The following is a 25,474-nucleotide window of genomic DNA, read 5'->3' as shown; positions in this document are numbered from 1 at the left end:
CCACCAGCCAAGCTACGTCTTGGTGCTTGTTGGAAAGTTCTGGCGATGAGGCATTCTGCCAAATGACTTTGACAGTCTGCTCGGGGAACCATCCCACAGGGTCCACCCTCTCCTTATCCCTCAGGGCCTCTAGGACGTTACGTGCTGACCACTGCCTGATGGACTTGTGGTCAAAGGTGTTTTTCTGCATAAATTTTTCCACCAGGGACAGGTGGTACGGCACGGTCCAACTACTTGGAGCGTTCCGCGGCAGCGTGGCCAGACCCATCCTTCGCAACACCGGGGACAGGTAGAACCTCAGCACGTAGTGACACTTGGTGTTTGCGTACTGAGGGTCTACGCACCGCTTGATGCAGCCGCACACAAAGGTGGCCATCAGTATGAGGGCGATGTTGGGCACGTTTTTTCCCCCTTTATCTAGAGGCTTGTACATCGCGTCCCTGCAGACACGATCCATTTTCGACCTCCAGATAAAGCGGAAGATGGCTCGAGTGATCGCCATCGCGCAGGAGTGTGGAATGGGCCAGACCTGCGCCACGTACAGCAACAGCGAGAGTACCTCACACCTGATGACCAGGTTCTTACCCGCAATGGAGAGGGAGCGTCGCTCCCACATGCCCAGTTTCCTTTTCACCATAGCCACTCGCTCCTTCCAGTTTCTAACGCATGCCCCGGTCCCTCCGAACCATATCCCCAGCACCTTCAGGCCGTCAGCCCTGACAGTGAAGGGGACAAAGGATCGGTCAGCCCACTTCCCAAAGAACATGGCCTCGCTCTTCCCACGATTTACCTTGGCTCCCGAGGCCAGTTCGAACTGGTCGCAGACGTGCATCAGTCTGCGCACCGACAGCGGATCCGAGCAGAAGACGACGACGTCGTCCATGTACAGGGAGGCTTTTACCTGAGTGCCTCCACTGCCTGGGATCGTCACTCCTCTTATGCCCGGATCCTTCCTGATGGACTCGGCAAAGGGTTCTATGCAGCACACAAAAAGGACAGGCGAGAGAGGGCAGCCCTGCCTGACTCCAGATTTAATCGGAAAGCTATCTGTTTCCCACCCATTGATTGAGACTGCGCTACTGATGTTAGTGTAGAGCAGTTGGATCCAATTTCGAATTCCCTCCCCAAAGCCCATTTTGGAGAGCACATCCCCCATGTAGGTGTGCGATATTCTGTCAAAGGCCTTCTCCTGATCCAAGCTGATGAGGCAGGTATCCACACCCCTGTCCTGTACATAGGCAATCGTATCCCTGAGCAGCGCCAGGCTGTCAGAGATCTTCCTGCCTGGCACAGAGCAGGTCTGGTCAGGGTGAATCACCAATTCCAGAGCGGATTTGACCCGGTTGGCGATGACCTTGGACAGAATCTTATAGTCCATATTCAACAGTGAAATGGGTCGCCAATTTCTAATTTCCTCCCTTTCCCCCTTGTGCTTGTAGATGAGGGTGATGATGCCTTTCCTCATGGATTCTGACATGCTGCCGGCCAGGAGCATACTCTCGTACACTTCTAGCAGGTCTGGGCCGATCAAGTCCCACAGAGCCGAATACAACTCCGCCGGCAGGCCGTCGCTTCCGGGGGTTTTACTCTTCTCGAAGGACTCGAGGGCCTTAGTCAGTTCGTCAGGGGTTAGCGGTTTGTCTAGGCTCTCCCGAGTACTGTGGTCTAGGACCTCCGTGATAGAGGACAGGAAGGACTGGGAGGCCGTGCTGTCCGTGGGCTTCACGTCATACAGTCCGGCATAAAAGGATTTGCTGATCCTCAGAATGTCGGACCGTGATGACTTTACTGAGCCGTCTTCTTCCTTCAGGCTGCTGATCACAGAGCGCTCTCTGTGTACCTTTTGGAAGAAGAAACGTGAGCACGTCTCATCCTGCTCCACGGAGCGGACTCTGGAACGGAAGATGATCTTGGAGGCCTCCGAGGCAAAGTGCGAGGCTTGCTGGCCCTTCACCTCTTGGAGCTCCTCCTTGACATCGACCCCCATCGACTGCAGCCGCAGCAGATTCTGCATCTTTTCCTGGAGTCGGGACATTTCCCTCTGTTCCTTTCTAGCTTTCTGGGTGCCTTTGAGGATGAAAAACCTCTTGATGCTTCCCTTGATCACTTCCCACCAGTGTGTCAGGGACTCAAAGAGGGGTTTCACGGTTCTCCAACCTTTGTAATCCCTCTTGAGCTCCTCAATGTTCTCTGGGGTCAGCAGTTGCACATTTAGCTTCCATGCCCCCCTGCCCACCCTCAGGTCTTCCTCCAAGTGGCAGTCCGCCAGTAGGAGGCAGTGGTCAGAGAAGAACACCGGCTTGACCTCGGTGGATCTGACTGTGAATGCACGGGACACAAACAGGAAGTCTATCCTGGAACGAATGGACCCGTCTGGCCGCGACCAGGTGTATCTACGCTGCGCTCCGTCTGCAGGGTTGCTGAAGACGTCGTGCAGCTTGGCATCCTTAACTGTTTCCATCAGGGATCTGGACGTAGCGTCCAATCTGCTTCCGGCCCTGCCGGATCGTCCAGCCGCATCGATGATGCAGTTGAAGTCCCCGCCCAGAATGACCGGCCTGGAGGTCGCCAGCAGCAGTGGGAGCTGCTGAAAAACCTCCAGCCGCTCAGCCCCTTGTGCCGGGCCGTACACGTTAATTAACCGGAGTGGAGCGTTCTTGTACATTACGTCTGCTACCAGGAGTCGCCCGCCCACCACCTCCTTGACCTCGGAGACGGTGAAGTTGCCTCCCCGCAGCAGAATACCCAGGCCGGAGGAACGAGAGTCGTTTCCGCCCGACCAGATCGATGGCCCGTGGGACCACCATCGTGACCATTGCCTGTAGGAGCTGAGGTGCGGTATCGCACACTCCTGCAGAAACAACAGGTCAGCTTTGACCTTGGCAAGGTAGTCCAAGGTCGCAACACATCGCGTAGTAGATTTAATGCTACGCACATTTATGGATACAATCTTTAAACCCATATTAAAGCATTTATTCTCCTACCAAACCCACTGTCTCTGAGAGTCCCAGACCTTTAGTCTGCTCCTTCATACCCGTAGTGAGCTCAAATTCCTTCACTTTGGATGGGCTGAGGTAGATCTCCTTGGCCGTGTTCTGCTCCAGTGGCATCTGGAGGTTCACGTAGTGAGCGGATTTTGAGATGACCTTTGCTGGAGAAGCTTCTCCAAAACTCACCCCCTCTGGGGGGTTGCTGTTCCCGGCTTCCTGGAGCTGGGGTGCGATGATTGCCTCACTGCTCCCAGATTCCAGGGGCTGTGGTGCACTGGCCTCCTCAGGTTGCAGGCAAAGTTGGGGTGCGTTGGTCTCCTTGTTGTCTCCAATTTTCTGGAGCTCGGGTGTCTCGTCCTCCAACGCCCTGGAGCTTTGCCGCCTCTTCTGTCGGTGCCGCTCTGGCACTTCCTCATCCGAAGAGCTGCTGCCCTTGTCATCCGTGTCGGATGGGAGACGCCTCTTGCCGCTTCTCTGGGAAACGCCTTTGCTTCTTCTTCGCTCCCTCTTACTTTTCTTGTTCTTCACCGTCCGCCACTCCCCCTGCTGCTTTTCCACTGCTGCCTCCTCCTCCATTGATTCGCTGTCCTGAGGACTGGAAGGTTCAGGGGGTGGTGCTGTTGATTGGCTCTCTGTTGCCTCAATCTCTTTCTCCACCTTGTCTCTCTCTGTGTCCTCCTTTGTCCCGTTGAGCTCCCTGGGGGCCTTGGTGGTTGGAGTGACACGGAACATTTCTTCTGCTTCCCCGTGGTCGGCTTTGGCTGCCTGTGCGTAAGTACGGCAGCGTTTGGGGCAGGTCCTGTAGAGGTGACTTGCCTCGCCACACAGGTTGCAGCACTTGGCCTGTTTGCAGTCTTTTGTCTGGTGCCCTTCCTGTTTGCAGATCTTGCAGAGGGAGGCGCTGCAGTTGGCCGCCACATGACCAGCCTTGCCGCATGAGCGGCAATGCTTGGGTTGCCCAGCGTAGACCAGGTAGCCACGGTTTCCCCCGATTGCGAAACTGGAAGGAGGGTGGAAAATGGCTCCCTTACCATCGGTCTTTAGCGTGACCTTAAACAGGCGTTTGCCTGTCCAGATCCCCAAGTCGTCTCGAATCTCGGTGCCGCTCCCCACCTTATCGAAGTACCTGGTGAGGAAGGTGACCACGTCGGCGACAGGGACGAAGGGGTTGTACACATGCACCATCACCTCACGTTCCCGTTGCAACGGCAGAGAAAAGTGCGGCTCCGCCGTCAGGATCTTCATCTCCGGCAGGTCTCTCTTCTCCTCGAACACCCTCAGGAGCCGGACGCAGTCTGCCACTTGCTTGAACGTGACGTCGAAATAACCACCTTTGCGGGAGTCGTGCAGGGTGAAGATCTCCGTAGCTTGGAAGCCGCACGCCTTCAACAGGATCCTCCTGGTGAAGAAGCCCCGATCCATAGGTGATCCTCCTTCGTCGCTGTGGTTCACCGTGACTCGGACGGTGATAGGTAACCCACGGTATGAATTCGGATTGCGATTGGGTTTCGCCCTTCCATCCCGACCTTGCCATGGCAGGACCATGGTGTCGCCCCTGCAACACTTGATCTTAGCCAAGAGGCCGAGCAGCTATGAACTGTCTGCAAAAGGCAGGACAAATCGAATCCAGGCAATTACCACCCCATCAGTACACTCTTAATCATCAGTAAAGTGATGGAAGGTGTCATGGACAGTGCTATTGAGTGGTACTTACTTATCAGTGGCCTGCGCCCTAATATTTTAGTTTGGATTCTGCCAAGACCACTGGGTCTGAGACCTCGTCACAGCCATAGTACAAATACGGACAAAAGAATGGAATTCCAGAGGCGAAGTGAGTGACTTCCCTTAGTCGCAAGACAGCATTTGACTTGAATGTGGCATCATGGAGGTCTAGTAAAATTGAAATCAATGGGGATTAGGTGGAAAACTCTCCACTGGCTGGAACCATACTGAGCACAAAGGAAGATGGTTGTGATTGTTGGGGACCAATCACCTCAGCCCCAGGATATCACTGTTGGAGCTTCTCAGCACATTGTCTTAGGCTGAACCACCTTCAGCTGCTTCATCATTAATGACCTTCACTTCATGGTAAGTTAAGAAGTGGAGATGTACACTGATTACACTGTGTTTTGTTCCATTCATAATTTCTCAGATAATGAAGCAACCTATGCCAACATGCAGTAGTAAGACATGGACAATATTCAGACTTGGGCTGATTAGTGGCAAGTAACATTTGTGTCTCACAAGTACCAGGCAATGCCTATCCTAAACCAGGGAGTCTAACCACTTCCTGTTGGCATTCAGCGACATTGCCATCACTGAATCCCCCACCATCGATATCCTGGTGCAGGGTGGGGTATCTTTTACTTATCAATAGCCACTCACACATGGACAAAATCAGTCGCGGGCCACACACACACACAAAAAACAATTTGTTTTAGTTTGCTGAGTTTGCTTTTCCTGAATGAGCCCCCTTATGTCTGCTGACACTGATGATGTTGCTACTCGCAACTGGTTTTCCGAATTCACATCCGTTAATCTGGCAGGTAAGTGGTCCTTTGCGAGAGAAAGTTTTGAAAAAGCTGCTCACAGCAGTATGTAGTTCCAAACAGCAACGCAGTTTTCAGCCTGTGTCTCCTCAAGTTTGGAAATTCACCTGTGCCCTCATGGAGCCTGTCGAATTCCAGCAGAGGCAGGTTCTTGTATTTAGCTCTGAGTTCAATGTTGCTTTGCTATAACTTCACGTTGAAGGTCTTCAGGTACATCAACTGCTTCAACATTGAGCGATGCAGCAAAAATTTTCGATTCCAGTTCCTTCACTTCAAGGTCTTGAAACCCCTCACAAAATTTTTGAAGTAAATTTGCCCACTCCCTGGCGTACTCCACTGTTGCAGGTTTTTGTTTCTGCAGCTCACTGGCTGAACCATCGCACTTCACAATAGTAAACTAAACCGCTGTACTCTGATTCAAGGTGTCTCAATAATTCCTTAAATTGGCGGCTGTTTAACACTCTACTTTTAATGAAGTTAAAGCTCGATACTACTGTCGACATTATGTGGCTCAGTCGCACGGACTGCACGCACAGATTCTCCTGGTGAATGATGCAGTAACATGCAATCAACTTACTTGGATCAAGGTTGAGGAGATTCATTTCTTCCCTGATTAGAGCAACTAATCCCTTTTGAGATCCAGCCATAGTTGGAGCACCATCAGTAGTAAGAGCACTTAATTTTTCAAATGATAACTGAAGCCAGTACACAGCCCATGTAACCTTCTCAAACATATCTTCATCTTTGGTGGTGTCATGCATTGCTACTAAAACAAGCAAGTCCTCTCCAACCTCAAAACCTGCCGTGATTCCACACAGAAAGATCACCAGTTGGAATGTATTTGTTATCTCTGTCAATAACCAGATTGTAAAACTCAAAATTGGCCGCAGAATCTTTGAGACTTTTCAATGTCTCGAGTCATTAATTCGATCTGACACGGTCCCGCGAGGTAAGCTCACACTCACAAATAATTTGATTTTCTCTGGAGCCAGTAAAGCAGCGGTCACAACGATGCACTCTTTTACAAACCCTCCTGAATGAGGCCTAAGCTTTATTGCGATAAGTTCACTCACCACATAACCGGCTTGCATAACACTGTCCATCACTTTTCTCGGTCATGTGAAAATTGCTTGCTGTGCCCTCACGCTCTTTTTAAGTGCTTTAATTTTGTCTGCTGGCACTTGTCCTTGAAATTCTTCAAATTTGATATCACAGAATCACAGTGCAGAAGAGGCCCTTCGGCCCATCGAGTCTGCACCGACACTTGAGAAACACCTGACCTACCTACCTAATCCCATTTACCAGCACTTGGCCCGTAGCCTTGAATGTTATGACGTGCCAAGTGCTCATCCAGGTACTTTTTAAAGGATGTGAGGCAACCTGCCTCCACCACCCTCCCAGTCGGCGCATTTCAGACTGACCACCCTCTGGGTAAAAATGTTTTTCCTCACATCCCCCCTAAACCTCCTGCCCCTCACCTTGAACTTATGTCCCCTCGTGACTGACCCTTCAACTAAGGGGAACAGCTGCTCCCTATCCACCCTGTCCATACCCCTCATAATCTTGTACACCTCGATCAGGTCACCCCTCAGTTTTCTGTGCTCCAACGAAAACAACCCAAGTCTACCCAACCTCTCTTCATAACTTAAATGTTTAATCCCAGGCAACATCCTGGTGAATCTCCTCTGCACCCCCTCCAGTGTAATCACATCCTTCCTATAATGTGGCGACCAGAACTGCAAACAGTACTCCAGCTGTGGCCTCACCAAGGTTCTATACAACTCCAACATGACCTCCCTACTTTTGTAATCTATGCCTTGATTGATAAAGGCAAGTATCCCATATGCCTTTTTCACCACCCCACTAACATGCCCCTCCGCCTTCAGAGATCTATGGACACACACGCCAAGGTCCCTTTGTTCCTCAGAACTTCCTAGTGTCATGCCGTTCATTGAATACTTCCTTGTCAAATTACTCCTGCCAAAGTGTATCACCTCACACTTTTCAGGGTTAAATTCCATCTGCCACTTATCTGCCCATTTGACCATTCCGTCTATATCTTCCTGTAGCCCAAGACTCTCAACCTCACTGTTAACCACCTGGCCAATCTTTGTGTCACCTGCAAACTTACTAATCCTACCCCCCACATAGTCATCTATGTCGTTTATATAAATGACAAATAATAGGGGACCCAGCACAGATCCCTGTGGTACATCACTGGACACTGGCTTCCAGTCACTAAAGCAGCCTTCTGTCATCACCCTCTGTCTCCTACAACGAAGCCAATTTTGAATCCACTTTGAATTCTGAATTTTGAATTCTGCGTTCCCTCTCCCTGCCGAATTAGTTTAAACTCCTCCCAACAGCACTAGCAAACCTGCCTGCAAGGATGTTAGTCCCGCTCTAGTTCAGATGTAGACCATCCTGCTTATACAGGTCACATCTTCCCCAGAAATAGTCCCAGTGATCCAGGAATCTAAAACCCTCCCTCCTGCACCTACTCTTAAGCCACGTATTCACCTGAACTATTCTCCTATTTCTGTGCTCGCTAGCTTGTGACACTGGGAGTAATCCAGAGATTACAACTCGAGAGGTCCTGCTTTTCAGTGTTCTGCCTAACTCCCTGAATTCTTGATGCAAGACCTCATCCCTCTTTCTCCCTATGTCATTGGTACCAACATGTACCATGACCTCTGCCTTATCACCCTCCCCCTTCAGGCTGCCCTGCAGCTGTTCAGTGACATCCCAGACCCTGGCACCAGGGAGGCAACACACCATCCTGGAGTCACGTTGATGGCCTCAGTAGCGCCTATCTGTTCCCCTGACTATAGAATCCCCTATTACTATTGCTCTTTCTCTCTTCCTCCTCTCCTGTACAGACAGGCTGCTTGTGGTGCCAGAAGCTTGGCTCTGTCCGCACTTCCTAGAGGAACCAGCACCCTCATTAGCCTCCAAAATGGAATACCAATTTGCGAGCAGGATCCCAGGGGACTCCTGAACCACCTGCCTGTTTCTCTTGGACTGCCTGGTGGTCACCCATTCCCTTCCTTCTTCAAGCCCCTTCAGCTGCGGTGTGACCACCTCTCTAAACATGCTATCCACAATGTTCTGACTTGCAGATGCTCCACAGTGTCCCCAGCCGCAGCTCCAGCTCTGAAACCCGAGCTTCCAGGAGCTGCAGCTGGACACACTTCCTGCACACATGCTGGTCCCGGGCACTGGAAATGTTCCTGGCTTCCCATGGGGAGCACAGCTTTGAGCTCTCCTGCCATGACTTATGCTTTTAACTTAAACCTTTTAAATCAATTACTCTCGGGCCCTTCTTTCCTGATCCTCGTTACTACAGAATATACAAACTATAAACCACAAAAAAGACCTTAAACTATAAGTGATAAAAGTAGTAAACACTTACCTGACCTTACCCATTACTTACCAGTCATTTCTCTCCCTTGTAGCCTCTACTGCTGCAGCAGGGCAAGACCACTCTCTGAAGATTTAAGAAGTTGGATAGCAAAGAAAAAATGCAAAGAGCATCTTTTCCCCTCTGCACCGAATTCCCACTGTGCATCAAATTGCCAATACCCACACATTCTGGCTGTGTCTCACTCAGGGTGAGGTCTCACCCCTGCTCACTGATATGCTTCGTGCTGTAGCGCCTTTCTGCATTGACTTTTTTCATGACAGAAATCACTTCTCCACAAATCAGGCACATGGGTTTGCTTTCCATCTCCACAAAAAAAAAATCGTGCGTCCATTTTTCATTCAAAACAGGACACTCAACTGGGATGTTAGGAGATACTGATCTCAGGTAGTTGATATCTGCATAATTGTGGAAGGTAGACAACTAACTTATTCCCCCTTTGGCGGAGCACAAGTCGGCAGAATCAAGGTTAGTGTCAATCCCTCCGGGAGCCTGGGAGTAGTCTGCCTGGAGTATTGAGCAATCCTCATTACAGAAGGGAATTTTTTTTAGGTGGAATTTCTTAAAAATCCCAACGCTTACTTCTATTTCCAGACATTTTGTCCGTAATCCTCTGTTCCCCCACAATACACGTGCTTGGGTTTTGTTGCACAAGCTGTTCTCTGTTTTAAAAAAAATAGTCTGCAAAATCTACCGCCATGTTCTAAGTATAGTATCATAATAAAACGTGGCTACTGCAAACAAAAGCAGAAAAAGCCACTTTTCTTCTTTGTTTGCAGTAGCCAAACTCACTGCACTTGCCATTGGAGTTTGCTCTGCCAATACCGTGGTGTCCTAGTACTCTTCCCCATATATTACTGTATGTGCCCACTTGGGCATTGAAATCACCAAGAATAATGAGTTCGCCCTGGTGAGATTCTCCTCTAATTATCTTACTGAGGTCATCACAGAATGCTTCTTTGACCTCATCTGTATGTCATTGTTGGAGCACAGGCGCTAATGAGTGTTGCATGCTGGTTACTTGCAAGACTTAAACTAAGAACCATGAGTTGATCGCTGATCCCTGTAGGAAGTTAGTCAGGTTTGCGTAACAGCTCAGATAGAATGGCAGAGCCCATTCCTGAATGTTGAGGCTGAACCTTGGACTAGTTTTGCTTAGGGCGGCTGTGTTGATGTTTTGATCTTTTTCCCCCCCCACCCGCCTTTTTTTTTTTAATAATTTATATAGATTCTTCTTTCCTCACCTATTTCCATTATTTTTAAATCTAAAACTAAAACCTTTAGTCTTTCCACCCCACCCCCACTAGAGCTGTACTTTGAATATCCTGTTTTCCATTCTTAATTAGCACTTTTCTCAGACAAAGACCACCACCTTCAACACCTCTTTGACCCTTTTGTCTCTGACATCTTTTGATTATCTGCTCACACCACACCCTCAATGTGTCTCTTCCCCCCCACCCACCTTAAACCAATTTATATTTCTCCCTTGTTGAAACTATGCTTCAGTTCTGCCGAAGAGCCATGAGGGCTCGAAACGTTGACTGATTTCTTCTCCGCCGATGCTGCCAGACTTGCTGAGTTTTTCCAGGTAATTCTGTTTTTATTTTGTGTTGATGTTCTGTCTGCCCAACATGCTGGTTATGAGGGCTGTTCTGTGCTGTGACCTCATATTGTTGGCTACAAATGTTCTGACGTTCCATGAACCGAGCTTCACATGATAACTAGTAGTCTTGTTCTTTACATTTTAACTGCGTCAAATGGATGACCAGCCAGGAGCGGTAACCTGACAGGTGCAGCAAGAGCGGGCTATGTTTAGGGTTCCTTTTCTTCCCCTCTCCCAGATTGGGGCGAGCATTGCTGTACTTGAAAAAACTCTGCTTTGTCATCTCATAAGGTTATGAACTTCACATCTGCCCTGAACTGTGGAGATTGACCATCACCCTGAGGCCACCTGTATGCAGCATTATGACTGAAGACTGCTAGTAGTATTTTCTACCTGTTCCCGTTGTCATTTCCCCATCACCACAGGGCTTGGTATGTTTGGTGTTTTGGTTGATGACTCACTGAACAACCTGCAGGTTGAGAATGTTTAAATGGGTGAGTTTCCTGCAGAGCCTCTCCCACTTTCTCGTCCAAGGTAGCTAATACTACACTGAAGCAATGCGTGCCAAAAACACAGCAGCTGAAAGATGAAGGTTTGGTTTTGGAGCTGTCATTCTCCTAGATGAGCTGCTGAGCAGATTGAAGAGCCTCATCTACCCTCGACATCACTGCCCAATCCGTTGGCACTATTTGTGATCATCCGCACTGTCAACCGATATATATGTTGCTAGTTAACCCATAGCTAGGGGCCTTGAAATCAGTTACCTTCTCCTAGGTAGACTGTCCAATAAGGCTGACAAACTCTATCAATCTGGAGTTGTTGTTTGTAGGCCCAATCACCCGCTTTCACACCTGCCAAACAGGGATTGGAACGTGGAGCTGGGCATTAGAGGTTTGGTTAGGAGAGGCTATTTGAGACGCTAAGCATATGGGAACTTTTTGTGAACGAAGAGCACCTCAACTCTCTTCCCAATCCCGGTGTTTCCTAACCCTTTGAACCCCAGACACCATCTTCTAGCAAGCAGATAAGTTGAAAATAACGAAAATGTACCCCTGATCCAAACACTGGCAGATGCTGGACTACATTATTGTATGACAGAGAGATCTCGAGGACATGCACTCTACCCGCTTCCTTAGAGGTGCAGGATGTTGGTCTGGCCATTGGCTTGTCAGGAGTATTGTGTCTTTGAAAATAAAATCTAAGGCCCTTTGGCACAGAGTCAAGCCACAAAGGAAGCTTGATGTAACTGTTCTTAAAGATGTGGCTACAAGACTAGAACTGGAACATAATCAAACAACAGGAATTGCTGAATATCCCAGAGGACAATATTTCCATTGAAGATTCTTGGAAAAAGTTAAAGAATGTTACTTACTGCATGGCATCTGAGGTCCTAGGGTTCGTTAAATGGAAGCACCAAGATCGGTTCGACATCAATGACCAAGACATCGGCAAGCTTCTAGATGATGTGCACAACACTCACATATCGTAAATAGCTGACAAGAAATCACCAACAAAGAACACCAGACACCATTGTGTGAAACACCATGCTGCAGGCCAAACTCTGAGAGATTAAGAATCGATGGTAGAAAAACAAAGCTAATAAGCTTCAAGCAGCTGCTGGTAAAAACGACTTGAAGGCTCCACTTGAAGGAGTGTGACCAGTTAATGGCCCCAGAACCTATGGTGTGACACTTATTCTCTCAACATATAGCAATTGGCTCCTAAACAAATAGACATGAGATTCTCATGTCTCATTGGGCAGAGCACTTCAGCAATCTCCTAAACCAACAATCCATAGGATACAATGATACCACTGAGTCACTTCCACGCCACACTTCAGAAGAGCTTGCTCTCGAATCTTCTCAAGTGGAAGTCACGAAGGTCATAAAGCAGCTTTCTATGGGCTGACGGCATCCCATCTAAAGTATTCAAGTATAGAGGGACTCGCATGGTTAGGAAACTCACTCGTCTTTTCTAATCAGGGCACTGTGTCCCCTTAACTCATCTCTACCAACAGAAATGGAGCAAGTCATAAGAACATACGAATTAGGAGCAGGAGTAGGCCACTCGGCACCGCGAGCCTGCTCTGCCATTCAACAGGATCATGGCTGATATGCTTATAACCTCAACTCCACATTCGTGCCAACCCCTGATAACCTTTCACGCAAAGGTTACTGAACAGCTGCTGAGTGAACTCTTGTTTGCGGATGACTGCGCTCAATAGTGCATACCCTAGACGATATTCAGCTACTTGGTGATTGCTTTGCCTTAGCCTTAGAACACTTTGGCCTGACAATAAATCTCATGAAGACAGAAATCTTGTATCAACCTGCCCCTAGCCATGACCACCAAGACCCCACAGTCACTATCCCTGGCCACATACTGCAAGATCCCACAGTCATTATCAACACACCCTTTTGTTCCATTCAGAAGATTTGTTATCTTGGGAGTATCCTCTCCAATGACACTATGCTGGATGATGAAATCAGCCATTGCTTGGCTTGGTAAGAGCAAGCTCGACATTTGGCAGGCTCACTCAGACTTTAGAAAGAACATGGAGTATCTCTCAGAACGAAGATCAAAGTCTACCAAGTAGCGATTCTTACATCATTTCTTTCTGGGTGCGAGACTTAGACAACCTACCGGCGTCACATGAAACAACTAGAAGCATTCCATCTTCGCTGTCTGAGATCTATTTGCAGCATCAGGTGGCAGGATAAAATCCCCAACACCAAGGCTCTTGCAAAGTGCTGCATACCTGGCATTGAGAGCAGGCTCATCAGAGCTTTGCTTCTCTCGGCCAGTCATGTGGTTCTCAGGGAGGATTCCTGCATACCAAGACTACCCTACAGTCAGCTGAGCGTGGGAACCCACACCACAGGACATTCCCAATTTAGGTATAAAGACAATCGGAAAGTCAACCTCAAGGTTTGCAAGCTGGATCCCAATGCATGGGAGAAATTAAGCTTAGACAGACCCAGCTGAGAGAGTCTTTATCATCATGCGATTTTGATATTTGAGGAGAACAGAGTCAAGCGCCCTCAGGACAAGCAAGTATGGCGCAAAGCCAATGCTGCGATTGATCCCTCCAACACTGACTTCATATACAGCATTTACACACCGTTATACAAATCAACACATGGCCTGGTATCACACATGAGATGACATCAACCTAAGTTGTAAATCAGTCTTTTTTTCTGAACATGCATCTGTCAAAGTGGCAGGAGAATGCATCATCGAAACTAACCGATAGCAAGAAAACATCCAGGGAAAGAAGTTTCTTAGTGTTTTTAGAATATCACTACATAAAGAATTTCAATTCAACAGTTTAACTAGAACATTGCCTCAATATTTACATGTAGCATTACTGCCCCATCAGTCTACTCTCAATCACCAACAGTATGATGGAAGGTGTTGCCAACAGTGGTTGAAGTTATGCCTGGCACGAAGCAAGATGATTGTGGCAGTTGGAGGCCGGTCATCTCAGCCCCAGAACATTGCTGCAGGAGTTCCTCATGCAGGACCTTTTCTGCAAAGTGCAAGCTGATGAGCATAATCCATAATCTCTTGTCGGATTCTTGTTGCTCAGTCAGAAACAGCAGTGCAAGGTCAGGAAGTAGGGATGATTGTTGTTTGCACATTTTTGAGTCTCATTCACAGCTCCTCTGATATTGAAGCAGTCTGTGCCTACATACAGCTAAACCTGGACAGCATTCATGCTTGGGCTGATGGGTGCCACACAGGTGCAAAGCAATAATCATCTCCAGCAAGGGAGAATTTAGCTATATCCATGACATTCAAAGGCTTTACCATCACTGGATACCCCACTACACGCATTCTGGGTGTTACCATTGACCAGAAACTTAACTGGACCAGCTATATAAACACTGTGGCTACAAGAGCAGGTCAGAGGCTGGGAATTCTGCAACAAGTAACTTGCATCCTGACTCTCAAAAGCCTGCTCACCATCTGAAAAGCATAAGTCAGGAGTTTCATGGAATACACTCCACTTAACTGGATGACTGCAGCTCCAAAAACAGTGTAAAAGCTCAACATCATTCAGGATAAAACATCCTTCTTGATCAGCACCCCATCCATCATATTAAACATTCACTTCCCCCATTGATGGCACGTGGATGGCACACACTGCTGCCACCATAAGAAGCATGGCAGCAATGCTCCTTCAACAGCACCTTCCCATCCCAAGACCTGTACTACATAGAAGAATAAGGGCAACAGGCACTAGGGATGCCACTACATGCAAGTTCTCCTCAAAGCCACACAGCATCCTGATTTGGAACTATATTGCTGTTCCCACACTGTTTCCTGTAACTCTACAGTTCTCTGGGTGTACCTACACCTCATGTGCTGCATTGGTTCAGGAGGGTGGCTCATCACGTACTTCTCAAAGGCAATTGGGATTGGCAATAAATGCTGACTTTGCCAGCTATGCTCCCACAACCATGAACAAATTTTAAAAAATGATGGTGTTACAAATGTCAATGGTGTGCAAGTTACTCAACTACAGAATGACTACAAGATTGCTCTCCCATAATTAATATGCTGCCATTTGCATTTGTTTCTAGTTTTGTAGTTTTCCAACATTTTTCATATATTTGGATGGGTTAAAATCCAAATCAAAAGTATACATTTCGAAATGAGAGCATTTATCCCTGGCATGACTGAAATTGTGTGCTGAGAAATGGTAGAACATTGATAATATAAAACGGCAATTCTATTCATTTAGATAATACCTGGTGATTAGCTAGGTTGCAAGTCTTTGCTCTATTTACTACTTCAATAGATTTAACGTTTTGATTGCAAAATATATTTTTCCTTAGACTGGAATTTGACGATGAAGATGGAGAAGGGCCTAGCAAATTTTCAAGGTAAGCGTATTGGAGTAAGTGAATTGGGATTGGGTCTGGGAGTGTTGAAACGTTTGCCATGGAATTCCTAAACTGAATTGCCCTGTACATTGTGGGCAGTTTTACTGGTATTTCATCTGAAATGGCAAGCTCTGTTTTGATATAAAATACCCTCTTTTACCATGGCCACCAAGTGGTCTAGATGAAATAAAGATGTAGTGGCAATTAATAAACAATAGTTTGCCAAACAATCGGTAGTATCCCTTGGCAGCATTTGAGTGGTGAAAGTGGCATGTTTGTGTATGTTTTGATTTTATAAAATGACATTCAAATATCAAAAAATCCAAGAGGATTAGCAGCATATGAAATTAGTAAAAGCTGATTTAGTGAACTCTGAAATAAGGCGTCACTTTATGGATAGAACTTACTCCAAGTCAAAGGAAATGGGACTACTTTAAAGTTGGGGTGGGGACTAGCGATGATACCTAAGCTGCCAGATTTACACTAATTTCTATTTATCCCTGAGTTCCTACTTTTTTGTGATCATTGTTGCCCATCTTATCTGCACTATACATGCCCACTTGTGCTGAGACGCTTCAATGGTAGGGGATGAGCGAACGAGGCAAAGAGGAGAAGGAGAAAAGAAGGATTAGGAGTAGCAACAGGGAATGATCACTTAAAGTTTTGAAGGCGGAGAGAAACCTTGGAGGGAGTTGACGGTGACAATCTTAATTGGGTCTCGAGTTTGGAGAGCCATTGGGGAAAGAAAAATCTTTTGGATTGATGAACAACGACAATTTGTATTTATAGAGCACTTTTAACGTAGTAAAATGACCCAAGGTTCAGGAGTGCCATTAAACAGAATTTGATACTGCAACACTTGAGGAAATGTCAGGCCAAGTGGAACTCAGTTTTCAGTAGTGTCTTAAAAATAGGAGAGAGAAGTAGAGATGTGGAGAGCATTAGGGAGGCTGTTCTAAAGCTAAGGTGTAGGCAGCTGTAAACATGCCTGAAAGCATGGCTGCCAATGGTGGAATAATGAAAATCGAGGATGTGTAAGAGCTTAAAATTGGAAGAGTGTAGAGGCAGTGGAGGTTTTAGATCTGGAGGAGATTGCAAAGCTATGGAAGGGGTGAGGCCATGAGGAGATTGAAAAACAAAGATGAGGTTTTTAAAATATTGGGAGCCAGTGTAGGTCAGTGAGCATTGGTGATGGGTGAACGACATTTGATATGACTTAGAGATGTGGGATGAAGTTTACAGAGGGTGCATGGTAGGAGATGGGCCAGGAAAGCATTGGAATAGTCAAGCTTAGGAATATAAAGGCATGGTTGAGAGTTTCAGTGGCAAATGAGTAGAGAAAGAGGCAGAGATGGGTGATGTTATGGAAGTGGGAGTAAGTGGTCTTGGTGATTTGGGAGGGTATGGTGCTTGAAGCCTAGCTCAGGGTCAAATAGGACACCAGGGATCCAATCAGTCTGGATAGTGGCCAAGGAGAGGGCCCAAGCCGGTGACTAGGGAGTGAGATTGATTGTGGGGACTTGGCTTATGTCTTCCCAATACTTAATTGGAGAAAATTTCTGCTCATCTAATACTACGTGTCAGGAAAGCAGTGTGAGAAATCAGAGGTGGTGGTGCCGTTGAAATACATGTGGAACTGCTGTGTTTCCAGATGAGATCTCTGAAAGGCAACATAGAGTTGAGAAAGCGGAGGGGATCAAGAATTGATCCTTAGAAACTCCAGAAATGATGGTGCGGAAGCAGATTAGGGTTTTGTTTCCTCATAGAAAATCACCTGCAATGGTTTCTATTCCCACTCCCACAATGCTACTTCTGGTGCCCTGCTATTTGTCATTTACACACTTTTCCTCAGCAACATTATCTGAAAGCACATGAACACCATCCTTCATCCTGCCGATTGTCTGAGGCTGTGCCAGACTGTTTGCATACTTGGTGTCATATTTCACCCCCGAGATGAGCTACCATCATCAAGGCTGTCTATTCCCATGTTTGTAGTGTTGTCTGGCTACTCGCCTGTGTCCGTTCATCTGCTGAAGCTCTTACCCATGCATCTGTTACCTCATGACTCGACTATTCCAGCGCACTCCTGGCCAACCTCCTACATTCTATCGACTAAGCTTGAAGTTGCCAAAACTCTGCAGCCTGTGTCCTAACTTGCACCAAGTCCATTGCTCCTGTGCTCACTGACCTACGTTGGTTCCCAGTTGAGCAACATCCAAATTTTAATATTCTCATTCTTGTTTTCAAATCCCTCTATAGCCTCACCCATCCAGCCGCACAAACCCCTGACATATCTGTGCTCATCCAATTCTGGCTCTTGAACATCCCTGATTTTAACTGTTCCACCATTGGTGGCTATGCCTTCAGCTGCCAAGGCCTGAAGCTCTGGAATTCTCTCCCTAAACCTCTGTCTCTACCTCTTTCTTCCTTTAAAATGCTCCTTAAAACCTCCCTCTTTGACCAAGCTTTTGGTGATCTGTCTTAAATCTGACATGGCTCAGTGTCAGATTTTGTTTTATAATACTCCTGTGAAGTGCTGCGGGATGTTTTATTACTTTAAAAGTGCTATATAAATACAAGTTGTTTTTGTACATGGCATAGTTTACCCCATTCATTGGATGATGTGAGGGGTTGCACATGAAGAGCAGGAGGGCACATGGGTTACATGAGTTGACTGTCTGGGCTTTAGAGGAGATGCCATTAGAAATTTAATGTGATTCAATAAGATTAACAACTTGCAAATCCTAGGGTCTATTCTGAAAGTGCATTCCCTTTATTTTGACTATGTGCTCTTTTTTGGATTGTAGGTAATAGATGTATAGTACTGTCCCCTTAAACGCAAGTGCGGTAAGGGAATGGTTCACTTTAAGTGGACGAGATCTAAGCATGGAAGACCTTTTCTTCTTTCTCCCTATTTGTATTGTTAGCACATTTGATTAGTGTACAGTGGTGTACATCCAAACACCCCCCCCCTCCCTCCCCCACACAAACCCTCTCAGGAGTGTGCTGGCAGGTGCAAATCAGTGGCTTGGGGGGTGGGGGCACTATGCCCATCACCTACCTGCTTCCGCTGGATTTTTACCAGTGGCAGGGGGTGGTTTTGGGCAGCCTGCCCACCCTTGGATCAATTGAGGCCCTTAAGTGGTTAATTTGGGCTGAATGGCCTACTCTTGCTCCTAAGTCCTACGTTAAAATACCAGCCAAATGCCAATAGCCCACACCAGGTGAACCCTGATGGCCTGGTGGTGTCGGTCCAGGCATCTTGTGGCCCACGGACCCTTTCTGGGGGTTGTGCACTGCCCTTGCATGTTTTTTCCCCCTTGCTTTCCCAATCACAGACCTCCCACCCCTCTCGCCAGGCTCACTTCCCCACTTGCCTTGGCATCTGGCACCAGCAACAATCCTGATGTAGCTGCATTTCCACCCGTGGCCACTGTCCCTAGGGCTGCTTCTGAGAACGGAGAGCTTCTGGACACCTGATTTGGCCGGCTGCTCTCAGAGGCAGAGTTTCATCCCAGTTGGGCCAGGAGTCTCAACTTGAGACAGTTAATGGCCTGGCGGAGATTCCTGGCCATGTGGAGGCGTGATCGCCTCCGACTTTTATGCCTGGGGCAGGGCTACCGCCTCCACATACAATTCCGGCCATGTTTAACAAAATGAGGAAGTTCTAATTTTTAAATATGAATATTTTTTCCAAAAATTGTAATTAAATCTTTAAATGAAACAATTCTATATACTTATTCTAATTTAAAAGCGCTAGCAACTTCATATATTCAGGAAAAAGCTGATTTTTGAATCAGTGGAATTGTTGTGAAGTGGAATATTCCAATGGTTTCTCCACAATGCCATATACTGGTTTCTGGCTAAACAACAATTTGCTCCCAGCACTTTGCATATCTTGTTCAATTATTGACCACAAGGAGGTGCATAAGTTCAGCTACACAGTAGCATCCCTTGATTATAGGTTTTTAAGATTTCAGATGAATTTGTTAAGCCCTCACTCTTATTGTCCTATTGCCTTTGTAAGTATAATGCGTGTGTAAAAAGTTTATATACCTCTCCATTATGATGATGTTCAGAGGGTGGTTTCTAATTCTAAGCACTATATCAATGAGCATATATTTTTGTACTGTCATGCAGTGATTGTTGTTGTTGTTGTTGTTAGTATACGCTGTACATAGATTTGCTTTTAGTTCCTGTAAGTTGACAGCTTATTTTTTTTTTGTAGGTATGCTGATCAAATCCTTGGTGATGAAGAAAAATGTACAAGGTAGGAGTAACACTAATGGGTTTAGCACCAGCCAAAGCAAGTCGTTTCATCCTCCTCCCACAAAGCCAGCTTACTCTTTCTAGCATAGAGAGTTGACTTTGCTTCCAGGTTAAAGGATGACTACCGTGCTGATGACAAGAAAAACTGGACAGGTAGGACAAAGCAAAAGGCGCCCCAAAGCAATTTTACCATCTGTTCTCAAATCTTGTTCAAGTCAGCAATTCTTATAAATGTGAAACACGCAGCAATTATTTTCATGTGTGAAATAATGACAGCTTCTGCCTATTGCAAAGATAGGTGTAGTAACCATCAGAATATTGAGAAAGCTGTAATCATATGATGTTGCTTTTTGTCATTAGCTAATGCAAGATATAAGTGTGATGATTATATGTATTGAATTACCTTTGTACGATAATGGAACCTGATTAAGTTTCCTTTAAGGAATAAAAGTATACAATACCGTCAGTGTTTCTGTGAGCATGTAACTAGAGGAATTTAGATTCTTAGGTTGATTTATTGGCTGAGTTCAATGTTGAATCAGATCTTTTGGAATATCATGCAATGCCATTTTTCACAATGTATAAAGGTATTTATTATTATAATATTGCTTGATGTGTAGTATGCAGGTTTTGGTGTATTGTATTTGGTTATCTGTCGAAGGAATTTTATTAATTCATTAGAATAGCTTCTTGACCTCTGGTGACTGCCTTGTACCAAATGACCTCCAAAGATTTTGGCATTTTTACTATGGATTCCAGATTTGAATGTTGCAAACCACCAGGTTTAATTCATCAGTTTAACTCGGTCATTAGCACAGATGCCCCTGGTTCAAAAAGCTGTGGTTTCAAGGCCCACTCGAAGGCATGAATACACAGTCTGACTTTTCAATTACAGCACTAATGGAGTTCTGCATTGCCAGAATCCCTTTGAATGTTGTGTTTAAACTGAGGTTTTGTCTGCCTTTCCCTGTGGTGGTGCCATTTGGAAAAGGACCAGAGAGTTTTCCTGATATGCAGCATTCCTTCCTTCAACAGTTCCACCAAAACAGGTTAATTTGTCATTCCTCTTGTTCCTTTTTTTAATGGGATTTTGCTGTGTATAGTGTTTTCGCTTTCACAACAGTCATGCATTCATAGCCATTCATTATATGTGCAGCCATTTCAAAGTTGTGATGTGATCCTATAAAAATGCAGGTTTTGTTTACCTCTTTTCATGAACTGCTCTCTAAGCAAAAGTTTGCTCTTATAACTTCTCCATTTGGTTTCTTTTTTGAGGTGGTTTATAATACTGTTCTAAAAATGAAATTGATTCATCATGTGCACAGGAGATGCAATGTAAGGTCTAATGGGATACAAAGCGTACCTGTGCGTTGTAGGCTCTGTTACCGTCAATGACGGCCATCACAGTCCAGTATATTCATTCTATTTACCTGAAGGCAATTTTGTTTGTCACGTAGAATAATGTTCTGGTATAAAAATCAAGATATTTATTTTTAAAAGTCCTGAGAATTTATTTTGGTGGAAGGCCAATATAATGTAAAAGTAAACTCATTCAGTCAATTGTTGAAATAAATGGAAGAGTATATGTAGTGTGTGAGGAGAGAGCACATTTTTCAGTATTTTTGTAAAATTGTAAAGTTGCTTATGCAAAATTATGAAGGTCAATAATTTTTTTTAAATTATGTTGTTTACATGCTTCATTTATATAGGGAATTAGGCATTATGAAGTAAGTACTATACAAATAAGAAATATGCAAATACTTTTATTTAGAATGAGTGAAATAATGACTTAAATTTCAGTTACACAATTTTGTGAAGTGCTTTTCATGTTAGAAGAGAAATCAACTCTGTCAGGTACAAATTTTAGAGCTGTCATAGACATTCTCACAAGTTCATTGGCACAAATCACTTCCATAAGTGTACCTCATGCTGTTTAAGTTCTGGAGTTAATTTCCACTACCAAATACCTCTCTGTGATTGTTTCATTCCAGTGGTTTGCACTAGTCATACAAACTGAGCAGCATGTACTTGCACATGCATTTCTCTAATCTTTCAGTTGGTGGGCCTGATGAACTGACTGGTAAAACACAGTAGATGATAAATCAAAAAGCTGTCTATCCCGCAGGTGATAAGTGACTGAGCAAAAGTAAAAATTCTAGACTCTTTTATTAAACACTTGCTGTAGCAACACAACACAGCAAAAAATCTACAATAGTATCTGGAATAATAAATGAAATATTCACCTTTTGCTTTATTTCCCTGGTGGGGGGTGGGGCAGTGCTGGGAAATGGGAAATCTAAATTCCTAGGTTAGGCCAAGACGTCCTTTCTATCAACCTTCATTAGGTCTGACTGACCCTCAATATTTTTTTCTGCCATTGCTGTTAATTCTGATGCCAGGAAGCAGACCACCCTGGCAACTACCCTGCTGAGTTCAAATGAATGGAACCATCTCAACTAGGATAGGAGTGAATGATGACTGAAATGTCAAAACTAACTTTCATTATCTGGAGCATGCTGGCTGAGATGTTTTGCCTGAGTTCTATGTAGCCAAGTCCTGCTGTCCTCTTAATTGAACCTTTTGAGCGCTTATTTATTACACTATGGCTCTTACATGGCCATGTAATCAGAAATCCCGAAACATGGCAGTGTTACAGGAAATAATTTACTGGCAGCTGTAACTGGATTGTTTTCCATTTTCTAATTTTCTTTTGTAGCTTATCAATATTCTAATTGATTCTGTTATAATCTGCAGAGAGAATCACAGTGAAATTGAGAGACGACGTCGAAACAAGATGACTGCCTACATCACAGAACTATCTGACATGGTGCCAACGTGCAGTGCTTTAGCACGTAAACCTGATAAACTGACGATTTTACGCATGGCTGTTTCACATATGAAGTCTTTAAGGGGAACGGGCAATACTTCCACTGATGGTGCCTATAAGCCTTCATTCCTAACAGAAAAGGTTAGTGTTCGAAATAATAGTCTAATAAAAGTTAGGCGGTGAATCCTGAAGCTGCAAAGAAAACAGTCAGCATTTGCTTTTCACGCATTCAAATCTTGTCACATACATCTGTTTAGCTAAACTGAACACAGTTTTTTTTTTAAGTTGCAATACTTGAGCACTAAATTTAATTTCAACTTTTTTATGTAATGAAAACCGAGGACAGCCAAGAAAGTCCCTTGTTCTATTCTTAGTCTGTGATGAGTTGCTGATCTCATCCAGGGGTGCGAGTTTGAGCAACTGTATCAAATGCTGCAGAAAGATTGGCACAAGCAAGCAGAGATGTCTCAATCATACCTACAAAGTGTGACATTGGCCAGGACTGTCATAGTCCTGTGAAGAAAGCAGAAACTGGGATGGAGGGATTTGAACAATATGTTTGGAAGAGTTGGGGATATTGCTGAGAGGCAATGGCACATTCAAATTGTGCCTACCATACACTGTTAGAGTGGACTGGCAAAGGGTCACACTATTCCAGGAAAAACAATTACATAAAAAAGCAGATTCAGTTTTTTCATAGGAAGCTCATCTTGATGTCATGATCCTAGATCCAGTGTGACCAGTCCCAAACACTAAGGGCCTGTGTTGCTCTTGTATGTCAATTTTTCCCATAGATGCATATTTGTATTCTATCTCAAACATTTAATTTGGTTTCAAAATATTTGGTATTCTTTGTCATCACCTCGAACTTGATGTGTAAAAAATAAAAACTTGTTCTTTAGAAGGAAAGTACTTGCATGCTGGGAAATCCTGAGTACAGATAAACATTCTGGTGCAGGCCATATTTCCAATTAAAACTCTGCTGCCACCCTTGAGCAGAATCTGACAAAGAAGCAGACCAGCATGTTGATTGATGTGCCATTGTGTGCTCAGATAGATGGTTTAACAGCCATCGAGGGGACTGTAATGTCAGTAAAGATGTATCCTTTGCTATGAATTCTGTGATCAACCAAACGGCAGCAAAATAGTTAATTGAACATCTGTTCTTTGTGAAACCAGTGGAAACTGAGCAATTATCCTTTCTAATGTGTCAGCCTCGTTGAATGACAGCTCACACAAGGGTCCAAGTGATTTGAGAGGATAATTTTTATTGGTCATGTCCTGTAGTGGATTACCTTTAGGATAGCTAACATATATGAAGTCATTGTTTTGCAATTCCCATGCTTTTGCATGTGGTTTGGGAAGAGGCGAGCAAAGTTTAAAGGGAGCTGCAATAAGCTTGTAAAGTATCTTCACATACTGACAACTGTGATTAAATACTCAGCCTTTCTCAACCTTCTGAAGAGAATTGGATGCTTGGGAATAGTTTGGTTTATTATTCAATCAAACAAAAATAAGAATATTGTAGAGTGCATCACAGCTTAGTCTCTAAACACAGAGAAAAGCACAGTAAAACAGTACAGAAAAAATAAGCTTCAGAACAAGGCAATGCCCAAAGGAGGAAGCCATTGACTGACGCAGGTGTCCCCTCTTGTGAAGACCCCTGTGGTTGGCAGAGCAGCCAATCAACTATGAAGGGACAACCTTAATACTAACCGCATATCAGATTTGTTGAATAAAATTAACTTTGATAAATCATACTGTAATCTTGAACCTTGTAACTGAAAATCTAGCTAATGATGACATTATGATGCACTTAGCCTTGTACCTATGATTTAGATTCCATTGATTGATATTAAATATCAATACCTTTACCTAACTTTGTGGTGACCCTAATTGCGTCAGAGATTTTTAAAAATAAAACAGTAGTAATTAATACATCTGTCCTATTTGATCTTTGATGACTTTGAACAAATCGTTGTTATCCTTCATTCATTTCATAAAGTGGGGCCAAATCTTCTCTGTCCAGATCGTCGGAGACTGAATGTACAACTGAAGCTGTATGGCAGGACCCTGTGGAAGTCCTGATGCATGGACCTATGTGGGAAGTTCCTGGAAATTTAACCTTCTGATTAGCAATTCCCAGGGACCCACCAAGAAAGTCTCCGACTGAGCTAGAGTCACAGACTTGCAAGAGATCCGTGGGTCTTACCTGAAGAGTTACCAGGAAGTGTTAGACAGATTTAAAACCTGACATAACACGTAGGTAGCTCCACAACCGCACCCGCTCCTGACCCAACCCGAAGTCAAGGGTGGTCACTCTCACCTCACCTCTGGATTTCAGCTGTTCTGTCCATGTTTGAACCAAGGCTGTAATGAGGTCAGGAGCTGAGTGGCCCTGACGGAACCTGAACTGAGCCTTAATGAGCAGGTTATCGAGAACCATGTGCCGCTTGATAACACTGTTGATGGCCCCTTCCATCACTTTACTGATAATGGAGAGTAGACTGATGGGACGGTAATTGGCCAGGTTGGATTTGTCCTGCTTATTGTGGACTGGACTTAACTGAGTAATTTTCTACATTGCTGGGTCGATGCCAGCGTTTTAACTGGACTGGAACAGTTTGGCTAGGTGTGTGGCAATTCTGGAGCACAAGTCTGCAACGCTATTGCTGGAATATTGTCAAGGCCCATAGCCTTTGTGGTATCCAGTGCCTTCAGCCATTTCTTAATAACACGTGGAGAGAATCGATCTGGCTGAAGACTGGTATCTGTGATGCTGTAGACCTCCAGAGGAGACAGAGTTGGGTCATCCACTAGGCACTTCTGGCTGAAGATTATTGCAAATGCTTCAGCCTTATCTTTGGGACTGTGCTGGACTCCCCTATCATTGAGGGTGGGGATATTTGTGGAGCCGCCTCCTCCA

General features: G+C 45.2%; 1 protein-coding gene across 3 annotated transcripts in view; it reads left to right on the top strand.

Annotated features, from left to right (window-relative positions):
* Window positions 1-25,474, top strand: part of arnt2 (aryl-hydrocarbon receptor nuclear translocator 2) — a 357,501-nt gene that overhangs the window by 28,204 nt on the left and 303,823 nt on the right. For all 3 annotated transcript variants that reach the window (XM_078530482.1, XM_078530481.1, XM_078530483.1), the window contains exons 2-3: window positions 15,405-15,452; window positions 22,476-22,689. In XM_078530482.1, coding sequence (XP_078386608.1) covers window positions 15,405-15,452; window positions 22,476-22,689 — 262 coding nt within the window. The remainder of the gene's footprint in view (window positions 1-15,404; window positions 15,453-22,475; window positions 22,690-25,474) is intronic.

This window comes from Cetorhinus maximus, chromosome 26 (assembly GCF_964194155.1).
Source record: "Cetorhinus maximus chromosome 26, sCetMax3.hap1.1, whole genome shotgun sequence".
In the NCBI taxonomy this organism is placed as follows: Eukaryota; Metazoa; Chordata; class Chondrichthyes; order Lamniformes; family Cetorhinidae; genus Cetorhinus; species Cetorhinus maximus.
Note: the sequence above shows the minus strand (reverse complement) of the source record. Positions and strands in the feature narration are given on the sequence as shown.